Source organism: Patagioenas fasciata, chromosome 15, assembly GCF_037038585.1.
Source record: "Patagioenas fasciata isolate bPatFas1 chromosome 15, bPatFas1.hap1, whole genome shotgun sequence".
Classification (NCBI taxonomy): domain Eukaryota; kingdom Metazoa; phylum Chordata; class Aves; order Columbiformes; family Columbidae; genus Patagioenas; species Patagioenas fasciata.
Window position 1 is genome coordinate 943789 of NC_092534.1, and position 27431 is coordinate 971219.

Consider the following 27431-nt stretch of genomic DNA (forward strand, 5'->3'; position numbering starts at 1 on the left):
CCAATAGAGATTTTGAAACTGTTATACATTCACACTTTTTGTCTGGATGTATGTCACAAGTGTTGAAAACACTCAGTTTTTAACCACTTTTGGACTCTCAAGGACATGATTCCTCCCCAGAGGGACCTCTTGAGTACATCCCAAGATCACAAAGAGTTTTTCCACGATGCCAGCGGGTCTGGGACCACGCTGAGCCACAGCAGCCAGCCTGCACTCTGCAGAGCTCACAGCAGCTTCAGGAGAGCTTGGAGAGGAAACTGCAACCGGCCTACGTCAGGCTCACCACGATGAATTTAACCTGACAACATCTTTGGAGCAAACAGGCACAGACTGAGTTCCCCCTGACCTGGTGTTCATGTCACAGGGTGGTGGCATTTTCATATGCCCACATTCAGAGTTGTGTTTGCAGATCCCCACAACAGGTTAATGAGTGCGTGCAGCCTGTTCGCCTTTCACAGAACCCCAGAATGTCAGGGGTTGGAAGGGACCTGGGAAGCTCATCCAGTGCAATCCCCCCATGGAGCAGGAACACCCAGCTGAGGTTCCACAGGAAGGTGTCCAGGCGGGTTTGAATGTCTGCACAGAAGGAGACTCCACAACCTCCCTGGGCAGCCTGGGCCAGGCTCTGCCACCCTCACCAGGAACAAGTTTCTTCTCATCTTTTAGTGGAACCTCCTGTGTTCCAGTTTGAACCCATTGCCCCTTGTCCTGTCACTGGTTGTCACCCAGAAGAGCCTGGCTCCATCCTCCTGACACTCCCCCTTTCCATACTGATCCCCATGAATGAGTCCCCCCTCAGTCTCCTCCAAGCTCCAGAGCCCCAGCTCCCTCAGCCTTTGTGCTCATTGAGAGTGGCTTGAGGGTGGATTCAGAAATTTAGTAAGGGATCTGTTCTACATTTCCCCCTGTGTTTAAGGCAAACCATATTCTTTTCAGTGCCTCTTACTCTGCATGATGCCATTGTAGTCCACTGTGCTAAATTATCTTCTTTATTGGGGGTGACAGTGGAGGAAGAAGCATTCTTAGTGCTTTGTAGCAACTGTAGCTATAATACATTAATATCACTCATCATAAAGTGGCCATAAGTGGTAAGAAGTTTAGATAACTGAAAAAGTGATGCTTTACCAGAGGCAGTATTAAATTAATTTCCACACAGCTGCTTTCTTCTGAACTACAGATGTCCTAAAAATTTGGCTGTCTAATTTTAGAAGTGAGCTACTCATCCCTCAGTGACTGGCTGCTGTGAAAATTCAGTTCACGGAAAAGTAGCGAGTCATAGTAATCTCTGTTCTGGATCGTGTCCAGGATCTGCACTGAATTCAGCACCAAAGACCCAAATGCTGGTGGAAACAAGAGACAACAGTGCCATTGCTATTAATTCGCGTTGTGCTACTGAAGGAGGGTGACCAAGACCTTGGCAGTGAGGCCAAGCTGATCCCTAGGAAGCGATTTTAAAGCTGGACCCTGGACTCCAAACCACATCGCCTGGCAGAGTGTGAGGTGGAGCTGGACTGTTGGTGCACGTGTGCAATCCAGCGTGTGCACGGCAGTGTGATTCAGCACAACAGGGGAGGAGAGAGTTGAAAAGGCAAATGTGGGTGTATTGTATTTAAAAAGAAAAATGTTTTTATGTGAACCAGTTCAAAGTGCACAGCCAAACCCTCACGCACTCAATGGAAGAGGATATTTTCCTCATTTCTTGTTACGAATTTCTTTATTTGTTGTAGCCTCCAGAATTCCTTAAGTACTGACCAGCGGCTACTGACCAAATTCACCTTTTCCTCTTACTGTCCGCTGGCATTTACATCTCTGAATAATGCAAGGACATTCTGTGCCTATTTTATATTCTCAGATGAGTGCTTGGAGTACAACAAGGTAATACTGAGTTTTATTTACTGTTTTCCCCACTGCATCAGAATTTTACTCTCGTACTTCAAAGCATACACCACCAGGGAAGTGTTAGCAGAAGGCAGAGGAGCCCTTGGAAACGAGACAGAGCAACACGCACTGCCTGACGGCAGGGAGGAGCCATCCATTCCCTGGCATGGCTGCCCTGACTGACGGCTGCCCTCTGTTCAGCCACGATTTTCCCTTTATGAGCCAGAGACTCTTTTTCCAGCCGCAGCATATTTGTCCCACCAAAGCAATGTCAGAGACTGGATCTGAGGGAAAAGGGTTCACAAGCTCTAAGACCAGTCCCACCAAAAGTGGTCACAAAGTGTTGTGTGGCAAACACCCAGTGTTTAGACATTTCAGTTCTTTGGTCACCTGGGACGATGTGATCCTGGTTTCCTTCAGTGCTTTCACAGTATTTGATTATTTATGTGAAAAGTGCAGAAAGAGGTTTTTATGCATAAATTATTCTCATTTCCAGTTCATCAACCATGTTTTTGCTCCATGCTTAAATGGTTATTGCTCACTTAAGCAATCCGGACATGCCTAAAGCTACAAGCTGATGGAGATCTTGTATCTGAACACCTTCATGAAATTCAAGTCCCAGGACACACAAAGGTAGCTCATCACAAAGCTTTATACACATCATTTGAGCACTCATTCAGGAAGCATGAACAATCCAACTTCAAATTCCACTCTGCTAAGCTGTAAGAGTTGGAGTCGCTCTTGTTGCTTAATAGGGGTCTGGTAGAGCTCAAACTGGCCTCACTGTCCTGAGGTGTTACATTTCCTCAGCCACGTTGCTCTGCGGGCCTGGCTCACTAGCAGGTAATTTTCTTTCCTGAGTTTCAAGGAGTGCAAAGTGGTTTTGTTTAGAGTTTCTTGGTGGGAGAATTTTAAACTACCCCAAACTTTTAAAGTCCTGCATGACTGGGAGAAAGATCGATCAGCTGCTGGAGAGGTGCCCAGACACACAGGTCAAAACTGAGAATACAAGTATTTCTACAGTTCAATATCATTTTTTGTTTCTTTCATAAACTTTCTTCTTCCCCCCCATACTGTCTCACACCCACACAAACCTCTGAGGAAATGCCTGGGCACGACTAAAGAAGAGATAACTCAGCCAACTTACATTTTTGAAAAACAAACACACACAAACCAGTGGACAGGATCCCTCCCTGAAACTCAGACCCAGAAAGCCTTCAGTGATGCTGGGAGCTGCAGTCTCCTGTGGGATGAAATCAGATCTAATTGATTGGATATAGTGAAGCTAGAAGGATGACATAACTGGCAGCATCATCGCAGCTCTGAGCCTCCAGCTCCCAGCATTTCTTGAAGCTTCACAGTTCTGTCCCAAAGGAGACGTCAGGCAGGGCTCCAGCTCTGCCTGCAGCCGCACAACTGCAAAGCGAGATTCTGCAAATATGACACTCAAAGAATAAATATCTCCTGTTTAGGTCACTGTTATGTAGAAGATACTGTGGCTGCATGTGTGCCAGTGCACAAGGCAACATCTCCCTCAGAAAGGTGCAACATGTGGGAAAACCGTCTGGTTTGTCCTTAACATCTCCACACACAAAAGGATCCAAAGAGGAAGATCACCAGAAAGTTAATTCAAAGGTGCTACCTTTGAACCATCCTTCTGTCCTATATGAAATTTGGTAGTGCCTTCTCTTAAGGTTCAGCTCTTCAATTTCCAATTTCCAAATTACTGTAACTATGCTGATACAAGCCTTAGGAGAACAGAAGTGACTTCACAACTGCCCTCTAAGAACCTGAGACCTGTCTCACCAGAACATGAGGTTCTATACCATCTCCTATAGGTCACTGGGCTCTGGGCTGGAAAGAAATACTGTAATTGGAAAAATGGAAACACACCACAGGGAAAAAGGCTGTTGATACAGTCAACTTTTAGAAAAAGTACAACTACAGAATTATTGGACACAATATATTTGTGTTACTTTACTTTCCTATACCAACCACAGTGTTACACTGACAGGTGAATATTCATATTTCTTCGTGCTTTCATTTCAAAGAGTGAAGAAATTTTCATCTACCACTTCCATGAGCAGTTGCACAAAAATGGATTAAAAATATCTGGGCCATGGAAGTAGCTCCCTGGATTTAACACCATGAAAACAGAGAGGAAAGTACAGATTAATGCATCATTTGTCATATCCAGAGGGTGATTCAGTTAACGGTTTCATCTATCTGGAGGTATGCTCAGTGTCATGGACAATGCCAGACTGGGCAATCTGCCCAACTCAACTCTGAACTACAGGGCTGTCTCAAGGAACTATGAGAGGAAAGCTCGGTATCTTTTTCTTACTGCCATTTACTTAGCCCAGTGTAGCTGGAGAGTTGGAAGCTTCTCAGAGTTGGTTTGTTAAGGAAGCCTTTCACACTTTAATCCTTGCACCCCTTGCAGGCGCAGGAGCAAAGCCCAGCAGCACCAGCCCTGCCTCCCGTTACCCCCCAGCTGCTCCCTCAGCCGCCCCTGCCCCGCGGGACCAAGTGCCGGTGTCCCCTGTGCCACCCGCGGCTCCTGCTGAGACCCCCAGACTTCCCATCCTGCCCGAACTGCAGACTTGCAAGACGTTTTCTTGCTTCCACTAAATCATTTAATTGTTTTCTCTGTTATTTACCAAATTGGCTTCTAATACCCGCAGGCACTCTGTCATAGGTAAATAAAACATGCTTGGGGAGCCTCGATCAAAATATTTTCCTATTATCATCCAGCACACTCATTTCTTACAGTGAGGTACCCGTATTTAATTATAAATAGGCTGTTTGTGCAAAGCCTCAGTATCTTGCGCGGGATCAGCTGCATTGCTGACATTCTTTTACAGCCTTTAAAAAACCCCAGGATTTTACTGCAAAATCTACAGGGCAATATTCTTTGTGGGACTGGGGAGTTCTGCTGCAGGTACCAGGACATCCAGGCAGCCGCTGCCCATTCCGGCCTTTAGCAAATAGCCCGAGCTGTGGAAGGGAGCTCCTCGGGGATCCATCCGTCTCAGCGACATCCAGGCTGCCGGCAGGAAACTGCAAGCAGTCCTTATTTTACAAGAAGCAGTTTTAACACCAAAATAAGATGCTCTTCAACATTTCCATCTATGTCAGGGGTGTCCAACTCATTTTCGCCGGGGCCACATCAGCCTCGCAGTTGCATTCAAAGGGCCAAATGTAATTTTAGGACAATAAAAATGTAACTACTCCTACATTTATACAGTCCTAAAATTCCACTCGGCTCTTTGAACGCAACTGCGAGGCTGATGTGGCCCCAGCGAAAATGAGTTGGACATCCCTGACCTATGTTTCACATTTCTAAGACTTTAGCAACACACTGAACTCGTGAAAGAAAGGAAATCTGACCTTCAGGTCCGTTTAGTTTAGGTTGATCTCAGGATTTCTAGGTTTCTGGGTCGGAATCACACCCAGTGCATTTGTTTTGTCTGAATATAGTCCACTGCCTGGTTTTATGGTGGAAGAAGAATATTTATAAGGAACTATTACATTCTTAACCTATTTTTCATGCCAAAATAGCAAATTTGAACCTGTGCATCCTTAATTCTTATTCTTGAAATGTATATTCTTTCCACCCATGTTCCCTATAGTGGGTTACCTACAATGGAGCAACAGCCTTTGTTTACTTGTTACCAGCATGCATTTTGAAACAGTGAAAATGAAACTGTCACCAATGAAGTAATAGAAGTTCAGATTAGAAACACCACAATTCATCAGTTATAGCTCATAGTGAACTCCAATGCTTCCACTAAATCCTAGGTTGGTTCTCTGGAAACTAATTGATTTGTACAATCCTTATTATGTGCTAATGAATCAAAATGAAACAAAAAGTAATTTTCTCATTTTTATAACGCATGGTGGGCAGATCTAAAGTAACAGTAATGTGTTGACCACTAGACAATGCCAGTCTTTGCATTAGGTTTACTGTCCTTTGCTTGTCTTTTGTCTTTGAAGACTGCAGTCTTCTGGGGTAATGACCTACAGTAACCAGCTTTCACAGAATCACAGAATGGACTGGGTTGGAAAAGCCCTCAGAGCTCATCCAGTCCAACCCTTGGTCCAACTCCAGTCCATTGACCAGATCATGGCACTCAGTGCCATGGCCAATCTCAGTTTACAAACCTCCAGGGCCGGTGAGTCCAGCACCTCCCTGGGCAGCCATTCCAATGCTGACCACTCTCTCTGCACAGAATTGCTTTCTAATCTCCAGCCTCAGTTTCCCCTGGCAGAGTTGAAGCCCATGCCCCCTTGTCCTATTGCTGACTGCCTGGGAGAAGAGCCCAATCCCCCCTGGCTAGAACTGCCCTTCAGGTCGTTCTAGAGAGTGCTGAGCTCACCTCTAAGCCTCCTCTGCTCCAGACTGAACAAGCCCAGCTCCCTCAGCCTCTCCACATAGGGCTTGTGTTCAAGTCCCTTCCCCAGTCTTGTTGCTCTTCTCTGGACCCGCTCCAGCACTTCAATCTCTTTCCTGACCTGAGGGCCCAGAACTGAACACAATACTCCAGGTGTGGCCTCCCCAGTGCAGAGTCCAGGGGAAGGATCACTGCCCTTGTCCTGCTGACCACGCTGGTTTGGATACAGGACAGGACACCATTGGCCTTCTTGGCCACCTGGGCACACTGTTGGCTCCTGTTGAGCTTCCTGTCCATCAGTCCCCCCAGGTCCCTTTCTGCCTGACTGCTCTCCAGCCACTCTGTGCCAGCCTGGAGCGCTGCAGGGGGTTGTTGTGGCCAAAGTGCAGGACCCGGCACTTGGCCTTGTTGAACTTCAGCCCATTGGAATCGGCCCATTTTTCCAGTCTATCCAGATCCCTCTGCAGAGCCCTCCTGCCTTCCAGCAGCTCCACACTCCCTCCCAACTTGGTGTCATCAGCAAATTTCCTTCCATCTCTTGAGACCAGTGATGACCACAGGAAGGAAACCAGTCAGTCTAAATCAAGCATGGGTTATTCAAGCCTATTTCTATGAAACATTAATGAATTATGCATGAGATTTTTTTCACACATTAAGTGATGTGAAGACATGAGTGAGCAAAACTTTATGCTTAGGCAATACCACTAAATAAAAATGAATTTATGAAAACCAAAGCTCAGCTCACACAAAGAAAAGTCTAACAACGTTAAGCATTTTCACTTGCAACCCTTCTTAAATGTCCTTCTCCATAACTGCTTTATTTTGCACTATAAACATATATCTACATATAAACATGCTTCTCATTCTGCAATGCAATGTTTTTAATTCATTATTTAACCGTAGCGGTTGATCATGAAGATAAGACAATGACTCTGAATACTTGCAGATAAATAGCAGCACTGTGGGATCCAGCTGAAGTCTGGATTTAATCCGCAGTGTGACTTGCACGGTTCCAGCCGTGGAGCCTGCACATCCACTGCGCTGCAGCTTCTGAATGTACTCCACACGTTTTTATTTGTCCTGGACTATTCGATGTGCAGATCGTTTCCAGCAATAATTTTGCAAGAAGAGTTTCATACTGGTACGATATCCTGCAAGTGGCTCTTGGCACCGCCAGACCATCAAAACTGATGACCCAAATCCCCCAGAGACATTCTTCAGCAAAGTAACAGAGATTTTGAGAATCTGTCTTGAGTTCATCTCCATTTTTAAATACCTGCAGTGCTCAGAAAGTGTTATAAACTCAGCATACAGAAGTGAAGTTCTAAACTATTTCAAAGTACCAACTTTGAATGAATTCTGGGGAAAAAGTCTTGAAGAGGATTTTCTTAAATTAAACGTTTCTGTAACTTAAGGCTTCAGGGAAATACTTTTATTTATCGAGTAGTCTTTCATGCTGACAATATTCAAAATAAATCAGGTTATACTAACTGATCCAGGATTTTTTATTTTTAAAGTTCGGAAGGTGAAAATGAAAAGTAGCTTCTCAAGTAAGGGCTTTGAGTTAAATTTTCTCAAGAACTGAGCAAAGAGTAATGGAATGAAGCCATTCTGAAATCCTACCACAATCAATACCTTTAATTCAGGAATACATTTAGGAATCTTAGGCTTGGGACAAAAACTTGGTGAGAAACAGACTTCAATTCCTATACTCATACTTCATTTCCCATAGTTCCACTGATTCACATTGGGGTTATTTTTGTGTGCGGTGTCGTGCTTTAACCCCAGCCGGCAACGGAGCCCCACGCAGCCGCTCACTCACCACCACCCCCTGGTGGGATGGGGAGCAGAATCAGAGCAGTAAACGTGACAAAACTCATGGGCTGAGATAAAGGCAGTTCAATAGGTAAAGCAAAAGCTGTGCATGCATGCAAAGAAAAACAAGGAATTCATTCCCTGCTTCCCATCGCAGGCAGGTGCTCAGCCAGGACAGTCAGGCTCCATCGCGGGTCGTGGTGACTTGGGAAGACAAACGCCATTGTTCCTCCTTCTTCCCCCAGCTTTCCATACTGAGGATGACGTCATATGGTGTGTGATGTCCCTGGGGTCAGTGGGGGTCACCTGTCCTGGCTGTGTCCCCTCCCTGTGCCCCCCAACCCACTCGCCGTGTGAGGACCTGAAAAGCCCCTGACTGCTCAGGAACAACTAAAACATCCCTGTGTTATCAACATCATCCTCACACCAAATCCAAACCACAGCAGTAGACCAGTCACTAGGAAGAAAATGAACGGGCTCTACCCCGGCCCAAAGCAGGACAGAAAGTATCGTTTCTTCAAGTGCATCAGAATCTGCCTCCATGTGGACGACAGAACGTCGAACTATCTCATCCAAGTCTGTTTGTGACGGGAGCATTCAGGTTTGGCCTGGCAGTTTTAAGCAATCGGGAGGATTACTTTGTTGCAAGTCAAGTTTACTTAAGGAAACAAATAATACTTTTTTGTGGTTTAGCCAAATTCAAAAACTCACAAGCTTGAATAGTCTTCAGCTTTGTAGACAGATCTATGTCAACAGCAGTGTGAGGTTCAGCAGAATTACCCATGAATACCAATGAAGACCAGTAAGACAACTGATAGGAACGAATCCCTTATTAACAATACAATATAAATAGCAGCAGTTATCTGTCTGCTATTTTGGTTCTGCAAAGGATGTTCTAAAGACAGTAAATGTGGTTAAGAGAGAAATTACACTGATAAAAGCCACAGAGATCATTGCATTACTCCTACACATTCATACTATAATAACAAAGGGCTGGAGGCATGGAGGGAGGAAGAGCAATAACGTGATTTCTAATGCACACAGTTAATTTTTCCAGGAGTCCTTCCCCTCACAGCTTATTTAAAGAAGGATAAGAGGAAAAGAAAAACCTGACATACAGTAGTTATGATACTACAGCATTAAAAAATAATCACCACGAAAATACCAGTCTGCCCCATCCTAATGGCAATATTAAGTGCAACGGGTAATTTTTCTAGCAGAAAAGTTCTAGGCTGTGGGAGGGACTCCTGCAGAACGTTCCTGTCCCTGGAAGGACATCTGCAGCTGGGAGCTGCTGGGGCTCATCTCCACCAGCGGCGGCTGCGGGCGCCGTTCCTGGGGAGAACGTGGAGCCAGGAGCCCAGCACTGCGAGACGGCTGAAGCCTCCTGTGTGCGCTATTAAATATTCATTGACGTGAGCTTCGTTACTGATTCCTCCGTGTGAGTCACCAGCGCTTCTGCTGTGTGCGAAGGCTACTTGGTCCTGCTCGGTCCTGCTTTGCCGCTGGGTTGGCCACATCTGTGTGAAAACCTTAGACACTGATTTTCTCATGTCAGTGCAAGTTTGGCAGTTGCCAGGGAACACTATTTCTTTTCAGTTTGACACACGTGTCTGGTTTGGAAACCTCTGACAATTATACATAAGACTTTAGTAATACAAATGGCGCACAGTCTAATAGGAGGGGGAGAGGAGGACAAAGAAAGGAGAAGAAAAAAACAGAACTGAATGTGTGCAAGTTCAGTTATGGAATTACTTCTTTTTTTTTTTTTTATTTTGCTTAATAACTGCATCTTTAAAATTATTCCTTCTGGCAAAAAGAATAGAAAAAGATAACTTTCTAATAGAAACAGCTTATGCCACAGTTAATTTTGGAAAACGAAATCAACTTCAATCCGGAATGATTGCTAAAAATTCTTTAAAATTATAGCAGTGAAGAAACAGATCAAATAAAAATAACTCCTGCAAAAAGATAGTTATTACATTGCTGGGATGTTTTTCATTAACCAGTACAACTCAAAAAGCATTTAGGCCTCACTCCGTATTCAGAAGCAATAGTGTAAATCTAGCATGATGCCAGTTGACAGACAGAAAAATGCAGGTTTATTTCAGTACTAAAAAGTCTTAATTTTATATTCAGAGACTTGAACTGCATCTTCTGTGTTCTCATGCAGCTTTCTACATCACCACAACTACTATTTGTAGCTGGTTCAGACATATGTTTAAGGGTTATAACCAGCAGTATGCTAAAAGAAACAAAAACATCTAATAAAAAGTATTAAAACTGAAAATGAAATTCAGCACATAGACGAATGCCAACAGCCATGTGTGAAAAAATGAAATTAGGTTCATGCTAAGAGCAGTTATTACAAATAAATGTGGTCAGGAATATAACAGCTTTTCCAGTCAACGTTAAATAAGATAAATTGACACCTTAAGGAAAAACAAACACACATTTTTAGATGCCGAACCCAACTCCAGAACACGGTGCCATTTACCCGAGGTGACCCGTCCCATGCCGGCGGCCGCGCCAGGATCCCTGTCCTCAACCAAACCCAAGGTCCTCACCAACCAACAAGGTTACAGACAATTCCCCACTGTTGCTGATGCATGACAGCATTGCTGCAAACCGTTGTCACAATCAGATTTGTCCGCACTGATTTGCTTGAGAAGCATTAAGAACTCCCCAGTGAAAGAGCGAGCAAGGTTCCCCGAGGAAGAAGTGCAAGAAGCCGTTTAAGCAAATCTCCGAAGTGTTAACCTCTTTGGCTTCGGACAGCGTCTGCAGAAAGCAAGCTAAACCCTCATTTCCTATAATCAGTTTATGCTGCAGTCATGCTTTATTCAGAACTTAAGCATGACAGCACAACACCTTAGAGAGTTTCTATTTCAAAAGGCAAGTTTTTACCATATATATAGGGTTTCCAGTAAAACTCAAACTGACAAATATGCCTAAATGAGATAAAATGAAATAAATATTTCACAGTAGAACTTCTCATACTTATTTGCCATTGTAGGTGCCATGAAAGAACATGAGCTTGGAGGTCTTCAGGAAAAAAATAATGAGCAAACAGATTTAGAGTTACAGGGCAGCCACTGGCTGCATTTTCAAAGAAAACCAGAGATTTGAATACATAATTCTCTCAGACTTCTTTTGCAGTTTTATCCATTGGTTCAAGGGTAGAACTGGCAATCTTATTTCCTTCTCAAGTTTATCATTCATCGCACGATACTGAACCAGCAATTCAACATCTTGATGCTTGAATTTAAAATGTTAAATCACTTGAGGATATAACCAAGTAGTGGGATCTTTGTCTATTTGCGTGCAACAGATTTCAGGTCTCCTGAAAACATTTGCAGTTTTAATGTTAATTTAAGATGATGTAGCCACCATTTGTTTCCAGGCTGACAGAACCTATTGATTCCGGTAAATCAGAAAAGCTGTGATTTTCTCACAGTGGTTAGATACAAGTATTCTGCATGTCATTGGCCTCTGCGCTGGGTACGATGTGTGTGTGTCTGGAGTATTTTGAACAAAACCAAATCATGCAGCACTTTGCAAAACTGAATCACAAATATTGCCATTTAATGCTATGTAAATCAATGGAGTTGGTCTCCGGTGTTCAGGGATATACGAGGTCCCGCACACGACGTGCGATGCCCGGGGAGTTAATCAAATCCTGCCTCGGCGTTCCCAGCCCAGCAGCAGCTTTCGCTGCCTGCGGTGGATCCAGAGACCAGCGCGGGGACTGGCGGTTCTGCTTAACCAAGTCTAATTACATTCCTACCCTAAACCATTCCTAATGCGTTTCAAAACCCACAAATATTCTGGCCCCTTCAGCCTTTCAAAAACTGTTACGAAAGTAATCGACAGAAGAGGAGAAATGTTTGGGCCTACACATTTATGTTTCGTCATGTGTCATATCATGAAAATAGAATTTTATTTCACTGGGAAAACAAAATGCACTCTTGTGTCTGGAGGTGGATAAGCTCTTTTCTAATGACGTCTGCAGAAGAAAAGTTGATATAGTTTGCCTTTTCTTGCCTGGTCTCTCTCCAGGTGATAATAAGAAATGACTAAATAGATAAAGTGGTAAAGGGGGCCACACGGAGCCACAAAAAGGAGGTTCCACCAAAATTATGAAAATCATTTATGTGCAGTTCTATGCATTATGCAGTTTTCTCTATCAGTAACAGGGAACAAAATTCATTACAAAGAATCCGGACATAAAATATTATCTTCCTTTTCAGAATGTCTTAAACAAAGGCAAACTGGAGTTAGAACTTTGGAGGGAAGAAAGGTAAATATTTAGGACAGAAATCAGTGCATTGCAGCCCACAGGCTGAATTCTGCTTTCTCAGAGCTCTATACAAGAATGGAGAAGGAGGGATGCAAAAATTATTTTAAATGGCCTTTGTCCTTTCTTAGAATTCGGTGTGGTTTAAAATTGTGCCACCACAAGCAGCCCCATCCCTTCCTCTTGGCCACATCTGGATCTGTCACACCGCCCGACCCACCACGGGCTCTACCTGAACACAATCGTGTCTACCGGCAACGCCTGGCTGTGTTTTGTTTTCCAACAGACTCCATGTTATACAAAGCAAATGTCTCCCTGACACTCGGTGAACCCCTTCATTCAGAAGACGGATCATTAGTTATTTGTTTTCTTGGACAGAACACACTTTTTAGTGAATGTATTGGATCCAGTTCATACCTGGGGACACCTAATCTGAACTCAGTCCATGCTAGTTTTTTCCCCTCACCCAAGAAAACACTTGTGCCAGTGTAGAAATGATAGATCTTTGATTTTCAGACAAACTCATGCAAATACTCTCACATAGAGTTGGCTTGTATCTTGGAAGCCTTTGAGCATACTGCCTGAGCTGCCAGCTTGGGAAAGCGAATGAATAAACAATCCCACATCCAGACTGGATCATCTAAAGCACCACCAAACACACCCTGGTACCTCCCGGGGCAACATTCTCGTGTTGTCTTTGAAGCAGGATTCGTTACCCTTTTGGCTTTCCTTCATTTTTCACTTTCATTACTCAGAGAGAGAAATGGAAGGTTCCTGTAGCTTCAGGGAACTACACTAACATCTCAGCAAAGTCATGGCTGTAGGAGAAAAGCCTTGTTATAAACTGTTAAATACCACAGAGGGATAGTTTCACTGTTACACAGAAAACACCTGCAAATAGACATTTAGTGTATTTTAGCTGTTATCTGGAGTGTCACTGGAGTCATTCCATTGCTATCCTGCTTCCCAGCACCTTCCATTGCCTCGCTTCCTCTATCTCTAAGCCCTAAATTTGAAATATAGTCTCTTTGTGGCTAGAATAAAGCTCCGCATTTCACAAAATAGTTCTTAAAATATGTCCAGATAACAAACAATTCTGTGAAACATCGACTGAGAAACAGGGTTCCCTGTGTATTTTTTGTATCTTCTGACTGACTGCAAGCTCTGACTGAAGCTTTTTGAAGTGTCTTTAGAGGTTTCGTAAGGGCTCACTCCTCTGTGCATTCTCCTTTCTTCCTGCGGAGGTTTCTCCCCACTCCTGGGTACCTGCTTTCTGAAAAACTGTAGGACGTCATTACCTTTCAGGATTCCACACTGTGAGAAGTGGTGCAAGAATTCAGAGCCATTTTATGGACCTGCAAAGATAAGAGGATTGTCAGTGAGGAAAAGAATCAAAAATACTGCTTCAGAGTTACCCAAGACCTCCCTATTCAGCTGTACTTTCTACACAGAAATGCCTGTAACTGCTATATTTATAAGAAAAAGAAAACTTGACACAATGCTAATGTCTGTTTACATGACTTTTTATGCCAAAAGTGCTTACACAAACATCTCGAAAACTACTTAACTTTGGGAGCAGAACAATATTACACGGCTTTAGGGCCACCTCTCAGCACACATAATATACACTCAAATAAGCACACATTGAGAAATTCCAGACCTATTACAGCCGCAAGGATTTTTGCCACCGATTTTCAAGAAAACACATTTTCATCCATGGTATTTACTCAATAAGCAACCCACTGGTTTACACGCTTCTGTTATATAACTGTAGATTATAAATAAATATGTGAAACTGCCAAGTTTGGTCATGGCCAAACATCAATCAGTGAAAGAACAAAGCTTGTCTCTGTTAGTGACAGATTTAGGCAGCATGGTGAAACTCAAATCAAAACGCACCATCAAAAGCCCATTTCCTTCTGGCCACCTCATCCCAACGAGCCCGAGCTCACTCAAGTTATTCTACGCAATGCCAGGGCCTTGCTGTCCCAAGCAGCCTGGTTTCCAGCTCCTTTCAAAATCAAAATTCAAGGAATAAGGCAGGGGTCTCAATCCAAGACATTTGATGCAGACACTGGAAAAGTCAAGAGCAAAATCAGAGTGTTGTGGTCACTTTCTTTAGGGCATTGTTGGATTCAGATAACAGGGAGGAGTGGAGTGATCCATCTTTTGGATGGTATGCCCATGGTTGTACAACTCTTCCAACTGAGTGGGATTGAAATCTCAACCTCCATTCCCTGCCCAGCAAGGTGCATCCAGCTGCCGGTAGGATGGTCCCACCCCAGTTCACATCCTGATCAACCTGGGCTGTGGAGCAGAAGAGAGCTCAAGGTTTATCAGTCTAGGAAGACAAAGGAAGTGAAAACATCTCTTTAGCTAAATAGTCAGAGTACTCAGATGGGAGGGAGAAGTCCTGCGTTTGATCCTGACACTGTTTCTGGTTTTTTTCAGCGATTCATTTCATGCACAGCAGGAACAAAAGCCCAAGTTCTCCCCCTCCCAGGCACACGCTCTAGGTTGGAAAAAATTCATATTTCAACATTTTTTCCAGATGAACAGCTACAACAGTAACTAAATTTGTGGGTGCATTACCTTATAGGAGTAAAAGCCTTACAAAAATATTGAAACTGAGAACATTTTTATAATTAGCTGCCAAGACTGGAGGGAGGGAACACAAAGAATAACACTCAGAATTAAAGCCCTTCTTTTACTATTGTTCATTTGGCAATTTTGCAATTCTAATTCTTTACTCCTTTTGCAAACATGACAGTGATATCTTTAAATCCCATTTTACTGATTTGTATAGAGAAGCCAATGGAAAAGGCACTCGAGAACTCAGTATACTCTACGAATAGCAGTTAAACTTCGTAACACTTAACTACCTCCTCCAGTGTGTTCACAGCTCATTTTACAGCTGGAGAAGAAAAGCAGAAGGGAAACTGAGTCCTGTACCCAGGGTCACACGATAGATGTGTCCTATAACGCCGAAATATCTCTTTGCATGTTTCAAGTCCACAAAATATTGCAAGGAGCTTGTTAAGAAGAAAAATGAACTTCCTGAGATTCACAGTTGATTTTTGAAGTAGTCAGCATCAGGATACTATAAATACGCTTTTCTTGATAAGATATTTGTTACAAAACCATATTCAATATCACATTTTGAATGTTCTCTGCTTTGAAAATCAGAAGTAAACCCCCTGTTTCTGCGCTGTACTGGCATCGGGTCACAGCAGCATTACAAACCCGTCCTCTGGTCGCTGTGTGGGAACGAGGGCTGCTCAAGGCTTGCCAAAAGCCCTTTCCATCAGCTGAGCAGTTTGGTTTTATCTACGGGGGTTTTCTTGCTGCAGTGGTGTTTCTCTCCCTCTGCAGCTCTGCTACATGTACCTATACGTAAGGCTGCACATGCATGCTGAAAGAAACCTGTGTTAAAGAGGTTAAAACATCAGATTAAGAGGCTGCCTTTCACTGTCAGCATTGACCTCCTAGGCACACATTCTCAGGCAAAACCCTGCAAACCATTGTTTGATCAGGACAAACACAACCAGCAGCTCTCCCACACACAACACACATCATCGGCCGTTCGTCACGCGTTTGCTGCTTCCCACTTGACTTTGCTGACGAGGATTTGCAGATCACAGCCTAGCTTGTCCTCTTCAAGCCCCGTTCCCAGAAAACAGTCAGGAAGTCTCTACATAAGGGTTGACGGCCTAAATCAGCTAAAGCAACTTTAATGTAACCGTATTTGCAGAATCCATCATCTCACTTTCTGTATGATCTTCTGTAAGAAATCGAAGACCTGACCATTTGCCATGTAAGACGGCACAACCAGGAGCACAGTCCGGCTTACGATCTGTCCCTGGCACAGCCCCTGGGAGGACTCGCTCCTCTGTGAGGACCATCGCTCTGGATGTGTTTGGAGACCTGAGTAATGTATCTGATCTCTGACTGAATTCAGGGACCCAGGACCACTGCTACCAGCAGAAAAAGCTGGGAGGGAGAAAAAAGAAAAAGAACCTAAGGAGCCTGTTATGGCCTTTTTCACGTAGCCACATGAAAGAGAAAAATGGGATGAGGAATCAGGCAATGCAAATTTCTGCAATCTTTGGTCATTATTTACATAACTGTATCACCATTAGTTTTCTAAACAGAAGTCATTATTTACCTTGCAATTGATCATCAAAGATCTTGGTTGTGTAAAACAGATTGCTGCAGCGTAACTAGGATAAAATTAAAAGTACAAACTTACAATTTTACTCTATCCTTACGTGAGATCAGCTTAGTTTTAAATTTTCCTATGCAAATCAAACCAATTTAAATGTGAAATAGGCAGACAAATGTATCTATATTAGGAGCTGGACATAATGAACTACGCTGAATTTAACTCATATAAGCTAGCATGACTTTTCATATATAGACGAGTTCTCAGTCATAAGATGTAGAACCTGGCTCCTCTGACCAGCTGGCCTGCGGTGCCTTCGCTGTAAACATTTATACAAGCTAAACACTTGCCTCACTATTCACAATGCTTTTTCTGCAACTGTTTTTCTCATTTCCTGATAACAGATTAATGAGATATTAGCCATACAGACTGCAATTCCCTCCTGGTTTTATTCAACTTGCATGTGGTGCTGTGTTGTGGCATTCAGTGAATATTAACATATCAGAAGGACAAGACACATTTAGAACTGGAAAAAGCTCCTCCAAGAAGAAATAGGTACAACTTCTTGCCTATTCAGATGACAGATCTCCAAACGATACAACTCAGCCCAAATCAAAGCAGGACTCAGCAGGTACTCTTTGTGACACGTTACAGGTCTATCGGCAATTGCGGCTGCACATCCTGTACTGAAACTGGAACAGGCCATTATCTACATTCTGTCGTTTGTTTCAAACAGAACACAGATGGAGATAGGTAAAACATACAAAGCCTAATTCTACTGCACAGAGAAGAGCGATTTCAGTACATTGCGAGGAAACACCTCTTTAAGGATAAAATTAAGGATTGAACAGCAAAGTCCGGTTACACAGTCACTATACAAAAAATGTCACAAGATGATAAACAGGAACTGCTTTTGGGAATGTTCCTCCCTGTTGAGGGGCCAGGACAAGGGGAATGCAGAACCGAAGCCTGATCTTGCAGATTAATGTGGTGCTCATGGGAATTTCACCGCCTTGTGTAAAGATTCAGTTCAGAACTAGAGAGGAGAGGACTCGGAGTGCAACAAAAGCCTCCGAGCAATCGAGAGAGAAAAAGAGCGAAAATGAACAGGAACAGTGCAGGGAATTAAAAACCTACTCATCATGCAGGCAAGAGGAGCTGAGCTGCACAGACAGCTACACATACAGGACTTGTGCAGAGAAGCCGTACCTGGCACAGCTTCAAGGGACAGGGAGGGACCCAGCCAGGGCACAGCAAAAATCAAACCTGGGCTGACACAGCCACACTCCAAGCACATCACTGCTGATTAACGGCCGTGTTGGTTGATCTACAAATTTGGCACTATCTTAAACCAAAATCTAGACTTTCAAAGGGGGTAAATAAGCACTCTTTGCATAAAAGGGAAGCTCTTAAAAAATGAAATTCAGCTAAGCTCCCCTTAAATCCCCGCTAGTCAGTCTCAAGCTGAGGTGAGTTGCTGGGCTGCTGCAGAACGCCTTTAGCTTCCTGAGCACGGTTCATACTTTTAAGCAAGGCCAAATAAATGCCAGCAATAACAACAATCCAACTCAAGCAAAAGCATGCACTGGAAGACACTTGTCTAGGAAACTGCAGAGGGCAAAATCCTAATTTGAGAACCGCAATGCGGTGATTGTTGGCAGGGCTATTGCTGTTTTTCTTAGTGGCACCGGCCCCAGAAAATTATGGGGTAAACACCTAACCTTCAGCAAGCCAAAGTATTTTCAGCCCCATAAAGCATTAGTGAACTTCCAGTCATTCAGAAGAACAGATCCCAGTCTTCATTTTGCCCTAAGGCGTTATTAAGCAGAAATGGGTCCACATCATACACCGTTAGAGCTTAACCACTGGCCTGGTTAAACACCTGTGGGACACTTTGCATTTGAAGGGATTTGTTCTCACACAACAGGGCATCCCAAGATGCCCAAAGATTTCCAAGGAAGACTGCATACTTCTGAACACTTCCTAAAATCCCTGTGCTACGTGGGATGAGCGGTAAGATACATAGGACCCATCCCCATGATGTAAGTGTACAACCCAATTAATTTGGGGCAGGGACAGTCTTTTGTTAAAGGGCAACAGGTTTTTGTCTGCATATATGAAAAGCCTAAGATAATAGCATTCAAAAACATACACGGAGAGAAAGTAAGGGGTGGGAGGTGGCGTGGATTTCTCCTGATGTGCCTGTAACTGGATCTGGTCCACAGGTGTAACTGTGCATGACCTACTGTAAACCATGTAACATTTTTCTGGTGTCCAACTGACTTTTTTTGTCCCCTCCCCTTCTGAATCCAAATAGCTGACAAAGTCAACGATGACTTCTACACCAAGCGCCGGCACCTGGCGGAGCTGGCGGCCAAGGGGAGCCTGCCGCTGCACCCCGTGCGCCTGGACGACGAGCGAGCCTACACCATCGACAGCGGCCTGACCAAGCAGAACGGGCAGAAATCCAGAATGGCCAAGATCCACACGCACCCGCTGGGCTACAACTCCCACTACAAGACCTGGGATCCCAACGACCAGTCGCTCAGGCGGCAAGCCTACGGCAGCAAGGGCAAGCACGGCCTGGGGGACCCCACGTTGAGCGACCCGCTGACGACGCGCAGCCAGCACTACCTGGGCCCACAGCCATACTTCATCACCAACAGCAAGACAGAAGTAACTGTTTGAGCCTCATTTCCTCTTTTCTTTCTTTCTTTCTTTTTTTTTTTTTTAATGAAATCCTTTCAAAACCATACGGAAATCCACACACAACACAAACACTCGACTGAAAGGCAAAAAATAAATTTAAAAATATAAAACAAATTTGAAAAAAAAGGGGAATGGAAAGAACTTCCACCTGGACACTCTTGGTATCCAGCCAGCTGTGGGCCGAAGAGTGGGTTAATACCATGCAGCAATACACACTGAAGGCTGAATTATAAACTCCATTTGTATTTCACAGTGGAACACAAACCCTTGTGACTAAATTTTTTTACTTGAAACTAATATCCATGATGAGAAGTAGCACAATCTAGGGAAACTTTCTGTCTGCTTAAACATTTACACTATGTTCCTGCCTTGAGACAGAGGAAGAAAGAGAGGACGATATACTGTAATATATTTCAGAGAGAAATTTTGTATAAAACCTATTAATAATCACTAGACCTGTGAAAAGCCAAGAGCAAACATCTTGGTACAACCCCCAACATCTATTATTGTACTTTCACACCATCCTATAGAAAGCGCAAAAAATATATACACAATAAGGGATAAAGACTCTTTCACAAGAAATTTATGAAGACTGTTACGCATATGGGAGCTTTCTGGCTGGTTGAGAATTCTGCGGGGTGATAACAAACAGCAGAAGATTTTATTTCAGTTTACTTCATTTGACTTGAAATTTTTGGGAACCTCTAAAATCAGAAGAGACATATCATGTGACACAGAAAGCTGCTGGGGGAATAAGGGCATCAGAATATTCCCTCTCAGTCCTCCTGTTTTCGGGCAGATAGTAAGAAATCTCACTTTGCAGACTGTCAGGACTTTTTCTTCACCTAAATGTTTTGCCTATCTTCAACTGCTTCAGACTGAAATTAAGCGTGGGTGGTGCCTTTTCTGTATTACTATTGTTCAATGACGGTCTTGTTTCTCCAAGTGACCCCTCTGTTCCTTTAAGCTATTTCCTCATGTTTTGGTAAGGATGACAAGGGCTCTGCCCTGCTCAGCCGCCTCTGTCTGTTCTGAAGGGAAACTGGACGACATCTCCATGCCGTGGTTGCACAGCCGAGACTATTTAGTTAGCCCCTCCATTTTCCCAATTTAAACTTTTTCCCTCTAGTCTCTCATTTTGTATTTGCTTTTAGCCATGGTAGTTCTTCATAGTTCAACTAAATGTTATATGGTATATCGTCTCTATCGTTTGGCTTTCTATAGTGACGTTCCCTCTTGGTGGACTATTTGGCGGAGGAGGCTAATGGACTAGCCTCAAACGTCAAAGAGATCTGGGTTTAAACTAAACAAACAATTGTACTCGTGGTCTTGACTGTGGTTCTGGTGAGCTGGATGCCTTGTTCGTATGAGTAAAACCGCTCTTGAATTGGGCACAGGTAGCAGACTCGCAGTCCTGGGCCTCTACAGGCTCCGGCACATCCGCAGAGAGCCGAGCAGAGCTGGGATGGGGTGGCGGTGCGGCACCAGCCCCATGGCACGCAACACGCTCAGTCTGGCACTTAAATCCCTGCCCTTTCTCCCAAACAGGTCGTTTGGCTAAACCCTAACTAGCCCTCTTAGTACAGCTGCGTTCCGCCAGCTGTCAGTTCCTCTGGAGATTAGCTTTGGAAGAGCATGCGAGGAGGAGTGAGAACTGGAGTGTTGTAAGAAGAACTGCAAGTGGCATTTCTCGCTGTACTCGACTAACTGGCAGTGTTTCTTCTTAGTCAGGACGCAAGGGCTAAGAGTTTGAGATGTGGCTAAATGGAGAGACCATTTTTTTAGCTATACCGAGACTGATTTGCATCTTGAGAGCACCGGCATCTCTCCATAATCCTGCTGCTAAATTGTACAATCATTTGTTTTAAGACTATCAGAAGTGGACAAAGCCCACGGGAAAAATACTTTGCACACAACCCAGATTCTCCATTATCTTACTTTTATTCCTTTAATCTTTATTGCCTTCACGACTGGCTGACTTAATTTGACCCTTTATGGAATGTTGCTGTTAATCCATATGCTTCAGATACACATTACAGCTGCACTCTAATTCACACAGGTTTCGTGTAACTTGAGCATATTTTATGTGGAAATATTTTAGTAACTGTATGTTCTGTAAGTAAAGCCGTGTTAATACTTGTTAACTACAGAGTTTATGATACCAATAATACTTCCTACAATAAAATGTTTGTTTGTTTTTTAAGAATGTTTATTTGTAAACATATGTATTCACTACATTAATATGAATTTCTTACCTGGCAATAAAACTGATTCTATGTGAATCCAACTTGCTGGCTCATTCCTAAACTTGTATCATTGGGCCAATTTCTGAGTATTAAATGAGCTTCTGGTGCCTCTCACTGCAGGCAGGGGGGTTCATCTCAGCACAAATCAGGATCCGAGTGCCACCGGCAGCCTTGTGAACAAGAGGTTCTTTGGAAAGCAGCTGTGTGTGTTACATATGTGCAATGCCTGTTACAGACAGTGTCACATATTAAAAATACATACAAAGCTCACGCATCTTGCAAACCTCTGTGTGCCCTGTGAGCCTCCAGGCACCACACAGAGCTGTGGCGCTTCATCAGTGAATTGCGGTTTGGGGGAGGGCAGAAAGGTGAAGCGGACACAGGGCTGGCTCCTGGGGCCCACGAACGCACGGGAGTTGTGCAATGAGCTCCAGCCACATCCCGGCGTCGGAACTGGCCAGCGAGCACAGACGGAACACTGGTCAATGCAGCTTTGAAACTTTGATATGTTCACCACACAAAAAATTGTACATGAGATCTGTGTACCAAGCCTGCTGGAACAGAAAGTCCTTTACAGGCTTTTAGTACCGCGAATGGCTTGTAAGTAAACTTGACAACGAACGGAACGTCAGAAAAGGGGAGTGTTTGGGTACCTGCTTCTCTTTGCTTTGCTGCAGTGATATTGGATGAATTTCAGAGGAAGAAATTAATAACTAGGATACCTGGCTTCAGAATCGACTTAGTGCGTGACTTGGTGAAAATTCTGATGGCTAGGTAGGCATGACGCGTTATCAGAGGGGAAACACCCATTCAGAAGTGGCTGCAGTTAGCCAACAGTACCAGTGTCTCATTTTCTTTACGTGCCTTTATGGGTACCACGAATTAGTCCACAGAAGACTCCTTCTGGTTACATGAGCATTTTCCTGCCTCAGGCACCATTACCAAAACACCACCATTCTGCCAGGGGCTCGGGAGAGACAAATGGAGCGTGGTCACGGCACCAGAAACATTTTGGGCAGCCCTGTGACCCCCAGGGCAGGCTGGGGAGCCCAGGGAGCACAGCCTAACCCATGGTAGACAACTCGCTGTTACAGCCCCACCACCAACCCACCCCGTTCATATTGTTTCTATCGGCAAATTCCTGACTGGAATCACGGATGGCAAAAAGAAAAACTGCTTCACTAGAATGCCTCTACATAGGATTTTGTTCATCCAGATACGCGGAATAAAACCTGCAAAAATAGCTCTGCATTTGATTTTTGTGTTTCTGCATGTTTTTTTCTCTTATGCTAGCCTGAAACTTTTGTTGCCATGAGCAAGAACTGCACTGGGCTCCCATAAACATTTTTTCCATAGGGCTCTTTGATATTAGCACAGATGCACCACACTACAAAGGAAAACGCGTACTGCCGAGGAATGAAGGTGCTCCATGTACAGAGCTACGGCGTCTGGAAGTCTAAAGGTTATTTGCCTTAGACCCCTCTACCCTGGAAACACTGTTCTCGAGACTAAAGCTTTGGAGCATGATCCTCGGCTTACACAAAGACGAAGGCGACACGGTGAAGACGTGGTGACTCATACAAATACAGGATCAGGTTTCAAGACATTCCACACTGTACCTACAAAGTGTCTCCAGGACTCAGACTTTGGATTTAAATAGATCTGGGAAAAGATTCATGCTTTTCTCTATTCTTATAGAATGGTTATTGAATTTGGGGTACTAAATAAATAACCCTAGTCCACAAATCCCTTTTGCACACAATTCTGCACACTTTATTTAATCCTGGTCTCTATACTTAAATACATGAAGGACTTCCAGTGATAAATATAGTCTTTGCTGTAATTATATAATCTTTCTATTTGGCATGGATAATTTTATTTTGCTAAAACCAGTTATGACAGGAAGCATTACTGTATTAGATTATATCATCTCATATATCACCCAGAGCTGACAACGTGAAAATAGGATGAGTACCACATTACTAAAAAGGGAGCATTGTGGTAAAGTCACATTATTGTGTCTATTGATTATTTATGACTTCAGATAACTTTTGTCATTTATTTCAGCATTAATATAACACAAATATAGTACTACGGGATCCATGCTAGCTTGCGTATGGAAGTTGCTTTCAGCCAAAAAGGACCAAATGCAAGCCCTGTTAATGCAAGTTATACAGCAACTTGCTCTCTGTATTGTTTCTAAAATACCATTACATGGGCAGTGAGAAATAGCTCCTGGGATACATTAAAATTCCAATTAAAGAAATAAAAATACTATATTGGTTCAATAACAAAGTCCTAAAGGGTTAAAACTATTACTAAAGCTGTTAGCTGTATTAAGTGTCAGCAACTACTTTGAAAATTCCTGGTAACTAATCCTTTAGAAATGAGACTAGTTTGGAAGAACAAAATCGGTGGTTTTCTAATTGTAGATAAAACTGATTTACCAGCAGTTCAGCAGAAGAGGTGGCATATAACAGTTTAATTCCAAAGGTGACCTGGAGCCACGACAGCGTCCTGTGTTACAAGACGTGCAACACATTTACGTTCCATTCCCACCAGACCCTGCCCCTCTGGCCCTGCTCTGCGGGTCCCACCAGCTGCCCACGGACGAGCAGAGAAGCCCAACCCGACGGCGTAGGATTCAAACTCAAGCTGATCTCCAGTGTTTGCCCATGACATGAGCAGCGCTTTCTCAACAACAGGCTTAACGTCAAGGGGTGACACTAGGAGAGGCGGAGGAACAGACTGTGCCCTGTGGATGTGCCGTTGGCAGCTGGGGTTGTTACTCGCGGAGCACAGCTCTGCTCCAGCAACCGCGCCGGCCGCCCGGCTGCCTCTCCTGCTGCACCCTGGCTACGACCGCGTTCAGGATGGCAATGGCAGAGGAGTGTGGCTAATGAGGGAAGATAAACTGCAGTGTTTCATGCCAAACCACTAAATCAATTCATTCGAATAATGCGACATAATAGCACATTAATCTCAGCCTACAGACTGGAAAAAAAAAAGAGCCAGGAAATGCTATTACAGCTAAAACCCCAGGGGAAAATTTTCAATGTAAACACCAACATAAAGTTCTAATTTGAAAAGTGGCTGTAAAAAATAATTCTTGGAATTCATGCTTTAGAGGTTTCCAGACTCAGATTTGCTCAGCCTGCAAGTAAGATGTGTCCTCATACCTGCCAACTCAATCTGGAACACGAGTGTTAAACCAGGCTTTTCCTCCCCATCCAGCTGCATTAATGGAAGTCGGCACCAAATTAGGATAGTGATTACAGGCTGTATCTGCACAAAAGCTGCTGTCAGACAAATGCAGCTGATTGGACCTCCTAAACACTTCTGCAGAACTTGCACCATGAAGAATTTGACACAACTCACTCAGCTGTGCTGGTCCTACCAGGTTAGCAAAACCTAAGTCAGATGAATTTGTCTTCAGTGACAACAGAGTACACTTTTTGACCCTGGAATAAAAATCATTCCTGACTCTAGCTCTTCTGTGTCAGAATCTGCCAAATAAACACAGCCTGGACAGGCCAGGGCTCCCCGGACAGCCCCCATCGCAGGGCTCCTCTGCAGCAAGATAATGGTGTGGCTTCAAGAGCAAACTCTTCTCTTCAGTAGCATTTAATTTGTCACCTTCGGAGTTCAGGGTCCCTTTCCGGGAAGCAGAAGCTATGGATTCAAGCTTACCTGAGGCTGAGGTAGGTCTAGAACCCCAATCTATCACCGCTGCTGCTCAGGTTTCACAGAAGAAAAAGGAATGAGATGCTATAATACTTGTAGCTAAGTGCATAAAGCAATGTTACAGTAAACTTGGTCCTTCCCAGATGCATGAAGAGGCTCTCTGTACCTATCTTTCTCTGCGGGTAACTTGAGGGCAATTTTGCAATTTTTTCTCCCTATCCAGGGCTTTAACAATACCCTCACACTGTTACACACACAGTTGCACCTTGTCTGTTTAAATCAACACTAGCTTCCTTCGCTTAGCAACTTCACCCGCATTTAAATTGGAAGCGGCATCACTGCCTGTTAATAGGGGTGGATGTTGCAGTGGCAGAGTTCATCTTGTGAGCTCGCCCGCCAAGTGCTGTGTGCATCCCTCACGATAAATAGGGCTGGGAGCACAACGAGCTATCAACAGAGATGACTTCAAATCAAGAGGGAATGTCAGGCAGCGCTGCTGCTCAACCTGAGCTACAAACGAGAGCTGAGAAATGGGAATAACCACAAGCCTTTTCAGTGGTCACTGGCAGGGTTGTTTTGGCAAGGAGACCAGCCGTACCAAGCAGCAGCAGTGTCAGCGCAGCCGCCACCGCTCCCCGAGCAGAAACCTCCTTCTGTTCACTGCATGCAGGTGTTGGCCTCATTTTCACTCTCTGGTGTTTGGGCTCACGCTAATCACACTTTGATCACAGTGGTTATTACTTGAGAGACTTTTGCCAATGTTAGTGCATCTAATTCCCCGAAATAATTGGTCCCCAAGGGAAATAGCACTTTACCTGCTACTTACTCTTTTTTTTAAGCAACAGAAACATTGCAGAAGTATCATATTTGTGCTCTTTTTCTCTGTCACAGTGAAAATAAACTAGGTTTTGCTTCGTCCTTGGAGGGGTAAAGAGAGCGCTGAAGGATTCCTACTTACCTGTCTCTTTTGCAGGCGGTGTTATGCTTCAGAGGGGATGTTTCGCGCACACTCTGCAGGCGGCAGCGCTGACTGCTGAGCGCAGAGACAACCCGTTCCCTCCCTCAGTACTAGGAATGAAAAAAATCATGCACCTGGCAGGCACAAAGGTACAAAAGATGGACTGGACTGCTGTGGCGCCAGCACTGGCTCTGGTTCAGGGGCTGCTTTCACTTCCCATTTGAAGAGGTCAGGAGAACCGCGTGGTGTTTTCAAACCTGCCACTCCCCAGAGAACCCTGCGGTGCTCGTGAGCACCCCCGCGGGCAGCACCGCGCCTGGGCTGCAGCACCCACAGGGTGTCACGGGCTCAGGAAAGATCCTTCTCTGTGCACACGTGTGCACTAATTTTACAACATCCTCCACATCAGTCACTTGACATTTGGAGCCTGACTATCTAAACCAGTTTGTGTTTGCCACATGGTCAATGGGTAACACTGATTGGGAAAATCCATCTAACTGCCTCACACCACTTTTGAATATGGTATCTATATCCCTAATTTACTTTAGTGCTTTAGAAAATGAAATGCTAAAGAATGTGACATTCTAAAGAAGAGACAGTCTAAACTTTAGGGATGAAAAGTGTCCTCTAAGGCTGCAATGCCTTTTACTGTTGCTGCTTGGGAAATGATAAGAATGATAGAGAGCAACTTGACAGGATCCATTAAGGCACAGGCAGCTTATGTATGCTATTATGTGCAAGATCCTGCACAAGTCTGCCTGTGCAATGCAAAGTCTTCTGGGTTTTACTAACAGTGATTTAGGAGTGAGGGGGTTTGGTTTTTTTGTTTGTTTTTCTGTTCTAGAAGGTACATCTAACAAGCGCGAGGCTGAGAGTGCTCATAACAAAGGTGCCCTGGTGAACGCAGCAAGAGCCATGACACTGTACAGCACGACTCTAATCACAAAGGCCCTGATCCCACACTGCTGCGTCAGTGAAACGCTCGTCAGTGCGTGGAAGACCAAACCCACAGACAGCACACATTCATGCTTCCATATGCAAAAGTTTTTAGGCTCCACTACAAGCCAGTGTTTTCAATCAGACCCCAACTAAATGGTGTGGGAAAGGAAACACAGTAGGTAACATGAGAGGATCGCACAGATCCTGGACTTGGTCACTGCTCGGACTGCAGTTCAACGAGGCAGTGACTGCAACATTGCTTTGGAGCAAAATGCAGTTATCCTGCCAGATCTCAGCTACCTGGCTGTCTTGTTACCTGGACACAGCCCATAACGAGCAGGGAAGACTC

The 27431-nt window shown here is 44.1% G+C and overlaps 1 protein-coding gene and 1 long non-coding RNA gene across 3 annotated transcripts in view; one reads left to right on the forward strand and one right to left on the reverse strand.

The window, feature by feature from the left end:
• SHISA9 (shisa family member 9) overlaps window positions 1–21537 on the forward strand; it is a 183188-nt gene extending 161651 nt beyond the window's left edge. The window contains 1 exon segment of the mRNA XM_065850840.2: window positions 18864–21537. Within this exon segment, the coding sequence (XP_065706912.2) occupies window positions 18864–19234 (371 nt within the window). The 3' untranslated portion in view covers window positions 19235–21537.
• LOC139829156 (uncharacterized) overlaps window positions 11913–27431 on the reverse strand; it is a 295027-nt gene continuing 279508 nt past the window's right edge. For both annotated transcript variants that reach the window (XR_011741510.1, XR_011741508.1), the window contains one exon: window positions 11913–13739. This is a non-coding gene — a long non-coding RNA (uncharacterized lncRNA). The remainder of the gene's footprint in view (window positions 13740–27431) is intronic.